The following is a 4,558-nucleotide window of genomic DNA, read 5'->3' as shown; positions in this document are numbered from 1 at the left end:
CTGGGCCACTTGGCCTAGCTGGCCAGGGGTTTCTTTTTCTTTGTTTTTTATATATTCTTTTTCATTTTTTAATACTTTCTTATTACTATTATTTTATTCTTTTATTATTTCTGCATTCTAAAACTTCCATCCATTGACTGTAATTTAAATATGATAATTGCTTTGATTTTTATTAAGCGATAATTATTTTAGATAAATTTGATGAGGTGGAAGAATTAATGTGTGGTTACAGTAGCTTAATTTACCGGGACGTCACACCCCACCACACCATTACAATGCTCATCACCTCAACAAAAACACCAATCACGACGCCACGATATCTAGTGGATCAAAGTGAATACAACCAAAGAAAAACTCACCTCAGCGAAACCGTATTACTATTGAAGAATTGACGTGGGTCTTCGTTTGATTTAATACTAGTACAAATGCCCGTGCGTTGCACCGGGCTAGAAAAAATGCAGAACCTATTTATTTTGTCATTAAATATTAAATGTAGATTATAATGTTAAATGTAAGACATCTATTTTTTTTATGGAAGGAGTTTCTTTTAAAGTTTTAAAATATAATGTAATGCTTACATAAAAATTGGATTACTTTTTTAACAATAATTATCATTTTTATTGAGTGGTAATAATGTTTTGTTTTTTGATGGGTAATAGCATTTTTGTGTACAACATATTTTCAAAAAATAAATTAAATAATATATATTTTAAATTGTTTGTTGCACAACTTGCTAAGCTCTTGCGAGTGAGCTGCTCTGAGCGTAGACACCAAGCCTCCGCACGAGACACAAAAGCGTCCTCCGTAGCACTTTCCTCATTTTCTTCTAAAAAACAATCTCCTCATCTTATTCTCGAAGAAAAAAAGTTGTCCTTATCTCTTCACTTTGTTCCCGTCACTCCCCCCATTCCAATGGTGGCCACCCCCTCCCTTCCATTCCTTGTGGAGCTGAGCTCTCGATGTACCTCCAATGTAGGCCGCCCCTTGCCGTTCATCCCCTCCGCTGGCGCGAGGCCACATGACTTATGAATTTGGCATGCTTTCTTTCGAATGCCGGGTTCTCACAACGATATCAACATGCTTCAACAATCTCGAGTGTTCAAAAGGCTTTGCAACGGGAAATCACCGTCGTCGTGTTACTACATCGTCAACGGTCGAAACTACAACATGGGATACTATCTTAGCGATGACATATCTCTAATATCCATTGTTTTTCACAAATTTCGCTCCACAATTGAGATGTTTGAAAACAAGATTTCACAGAATTCTCTTCAAGCTTGATTAAGACAACAAATACCCTTACAAAACTTTAGAAATAACAACACACGAATTTCCAATTTATATTTCATATTGTCATGACAAGGGGTCATGGGTGCATGCTGGTATTTCATTCTTGGATACAGATTGAAAGCATAAAGGAAAGAAGAGGCAGTTAACATGTTTTGCATAAGGCTGGGATAATCAGATTGTAATAGTGGTGCTAACTGGCACCGCATACAGCAAATTGTATTTCAGACTACTGTTCTGTCTAACAAGATACATGTTCAATCATCCTGTCGACTAATTATTTGAGTTGTCCCATGCACACTAACGCTTTTCTTTTCCAGATAATTAATAGATAACGATAATACAAAGTTTGGCCATCCACCAATTAGAAGTACAAAAGAGTAGACGAAGGAGTCAAATGAATCTTCAAACATTGAAGGAAGTGAATAGCATTGAAAAGGAAAAGGTCATACATTTGACATCTTTACTTCTTGATGGATTCAAACCTTTCCTAGTTTGTCGCTTGCTCACCTGGTCCCAATTTTTAAGGATTTCAATAAAGTTAATCAAGTAACCTACACCAGAAGACTTCCTAAGGATTCAAATCCTCCAAACCCCTAATGGAACCCTTTGAATCAAATAAGCCCATAGTAGGTAAGTAAGTAAGTGTGGAACTAATTGCAGCTTGAACTAAGAAAATCTCTTCCGCGAATATATACAGAGAATTGAACCGAGTATGATGAGTATGAGAGTTGCCATATATTGCCATATGGGAGAGGTATCATGGAGCCCTGTCCTAAGTCTTCAGAAACAACTATCGTGCCATAGCATATTTTCCTGAATGCTCAAAACAATTAGAACCACAGATTTCCATTAAGGTAAGAGTCCATGGAAGCTCCCTATATTGAATAATTATATTCACAACAAAAAGAGCAACATGTATGTCTAGCACTTAAGGAAAGGCAAGTGCGCTTACCTCATTGAACAACCTGACAACTACATCATCAATAGAGTACATGAAAAGATGTTTGAGGGCAAAGCGTGAGTTTAGAGAAGTTTGATATGAGACGCATGCAAAATGACATGGTAGAAAACAGAACATTACCAACTTGGGTTGCAACCTTGATAAGCATCTTTTCTTTGTTGTCAATAGCATTCTCATGTATTTTATGACCCTTCCGCGCAGCCTGCATTCGCCACAAAACAAGAGGTCATGCCCTGAACACAAAAACATAATAATGGCGTGTCGAATTGGCGGGCAAGCGAGTAAGGTGTGGCATACAATGCGCTTCTCCTTGCGGGCCTCTCCCTTGGACTTGTGCTCGTCCGCCTCCTTGGCCAACTTGGCGTCGACCAATTTCTTGTCCGCTGACAGAATTGGACCCTTGCAACAAGAAGAAAAGGTGTTAGTCCCCCTTTTATGCTATGCATCACCATGAGAGAAATGTAAAAACGTTGAGAATTAGGGGAGTAAGAACCAACCAATGGGTTGTCGCCGAGCTTCTTCTCCATGATCTTGGTGAAGGCGACCTGGAAAGCCCTGTAGCCTTCCTGGAACATGGTGACGACCCTTTCTCCGTCTCTGACACGTGGGCGTTGTGGCACAGTCCGGACAGCATCGCGTTCCATGCGGGCAGGTTCCGCTCGGGCATTTCGTCGAACAGCCTGTAGGCCTCCGAGACGCGGCCGAAGCGGAGGTAGGCGTGCACGAGGGAGCCCGACGTGAATACGCACGGGCGGAGGAGGCCGAGCCGGAGCGCGCGAGGCTTGTCTCAGAGCGCTGATTTTTCTGAAGAAAGATTCAGAGCAGCCGGAGGAGGAGTACCCTACGCACGGAAAAGAGATCTCAAAGTTTACTTCAGGGGCAGCAGCTTGCCGGCAATGGCCAGAAGGCGAGTTGCATCGAGATGTGATGCCAGGATCGGTAGCAATGATGGCTGGGAAGATGAGAACATATGTTGCTTTACAAGGTTGGAGTCTGTTTCTACTTCATCCATCAACCAAGGGGGTCCGAAATCGAGCAGGAGAAAAGCAAGTTGCACGCATGGTGAGTATTCTATGGCAGAGAACATCATCGGATCAGGGCCATATAATTCTGAAGATCTGCATCAGGACAGACCAAGGAGATCGTTAGTCAGAAGCTCGACATATCGCCGTGATGAAAGCGATGTGCAATCGGTTCCAGCGCAGAGGAGAGATGGCGTAGGTGTGCGAGGCGGCATATGAGCTCACCTCCGTGTAGCCATGGGAGAGCGCGGCGACGCGAACGGACTCCTTGAAGTCCTCCGTCCTGTTCCGGACCCTCGACATCGCCGAGGCAGCAGCACCCACCAGATCCGCGTGCGCTAAAATTCAAGAGCCGGCTAGGCGTGGCAGTCCTGCGCCCGCGAGCCTATGAGGTGAGCAAACCTCGTGCGGGATCTGCGCCGTGGATCGGCGACGTTCGAGAGCGGCGGCGGGTCGCCGACGGGTCGGATCGGGAGGCGAGGTGGGAGGTTTGGTCGAAGGAGAGGACAGGGGAGCGCGGAGGAATACGTGTACTATAGGGGCTTTTCTAAAAAACGAAACGTTTTTCTGTTTTTATCACTTAAAAACATACCGCGGGTTGAATACCGGAAAGTCGAAGGGTGTTTTTGCAAAAATGCCGCGGCGGACGAGAGAAGCGTTGCGCGCTTTATTATTAGGGGAGATTGGCTTGAGTTGTAATGGACATAACACATGTTGATTTGAGTTGTAGAGTGACGTACCACGAGCATACAGAGGTGTGCTCCGTTTGGGTGAAGGAGGACAGAGCTGGCCGGAATTGGAAGAAAATCACCGACGGCTTAGGGGGAAAGACAGGAAGCAGGCCTTGGTGGCGAAAGAGTAAGGAATAAGCATGCGTCACTGGTGAAGCTCCACGAATCGATTCCTTCCAAGTAGATGAGATAGATGATCTCCTCTTGAGCCAAAGGGACTCTAGGATGACGTCCTATTTGCGTGGGCAACAACCGTGGCGACAAAGCTCTTAGATGTGCCTATGACATATGCACTCACCCCTAAAATAATAGTTAAAAACGGATTCGTGCAAAAAACATTGTCTGAATAGATCCGATAAATGATTTTGATATGTAATTTTTTAAAGGGTCATGGTAAACATTTTCATCGAACCCGTAAAAATAAGGATTTCAGAGCTAACCCGAGAACGTCTGTATACACAAAACACCGTTGGCGGAAGCCCAACTGTCATCGGAACCTTCACGACTTGCTCCAAGCAGCCGCCCCGTCCGTCCCCAGCCGTCGGCCATCCATC

The 4,558-nt window shown here is 44.2% G+C and overlaps 1 protein-coding gene across 2 annotated transcripts; it reads right to left on the bottom strand.

The window, feature by feature from the left end:
• Nucleotides 1-1,599: 1,599 nt before the first annotated feature.
• LOC123430290 lies at nucleotides 1,600-3,744 on the bottom strand. 2 transcript variants are annotated; one of them, XM_045114164.1, is made up of 6 exons: nucleotides 3,499-3,744; nucleotides 2,749-3,369; nucleotides 2,549-2,650; nucleotides 2,372-2,453; nucleotides 2,243-2,262; nucleotides 1,600-1,797 (listed from the first exon to the last, which is right to left on the bottom strand). In XM_045114164.1, the coding sequence occupies exons 2-6, from the start codon at nucleotides 2,916-2,918 to the stop codon at nucleotides 1,794-1,796; spliced, it is 378 nt and encodes a 125-aa protein (XP_044970099.1). In that variant the 5' UTR covers nucleotides 2,919-3,369; nucleotides 3,499-3,744; the 3' UTR covers nucleotides 1,600-1,793. The 2 variants fall into 2 exon arrangements, with proteins under 2 accessions (XP_044970099.1, XP_044970098.1); XM_045114163.1 differs by having other exon boundaries at nucleotides 1,600-2,103; nucleotides 3,499-3,740.
• Nucleotides 3,745-4,558: the final 814 nt, after the last annotated feature.

The sequence above is a fragment of the Hordeum vulgare genome, chromosome 2H, assembly GCF_904849725.1.
Source record: "Hordeum vulgare subsp. vulgare chromosome 2H, MorexV3_pseudomolecules_assembly, whole genome shotgun sequence".
Classification (NCBI taxonomy): domain Eukaryota; kingdom Viridiplantae; phylum Streptophyta; class Magnoliopsida; order Poales; family Poaceae; genus Hordeum; species Hordeum vulgare.
This window is presented reverse-complemented; position numbering and strand designations above follow the sequence as displayed.

Coding starts and splice junctions, on each gene's coding strand:
- LOC123430290 (XM_045114163.1), bottom strand. CDS start 2,918: ATGCCCGAGCGGAACCTGCCCGCATGGAACGCGATGCTGTCCGGACTG. Junction 2,651..2,748: donor AGCTCGGCGACAACCCATTG/GTTGGTTCTTAC, acceptor TCTTGTTGCAAG/GGTCCAATTCTGTCAGCGGA. Junction 2,454..2,548: donor CCCGCAAGGAGAAGCGCATT/GTATGCCACACC, acceptor TGGCGAATGCAG/GCTGCGCGGAAGGGTCATAA.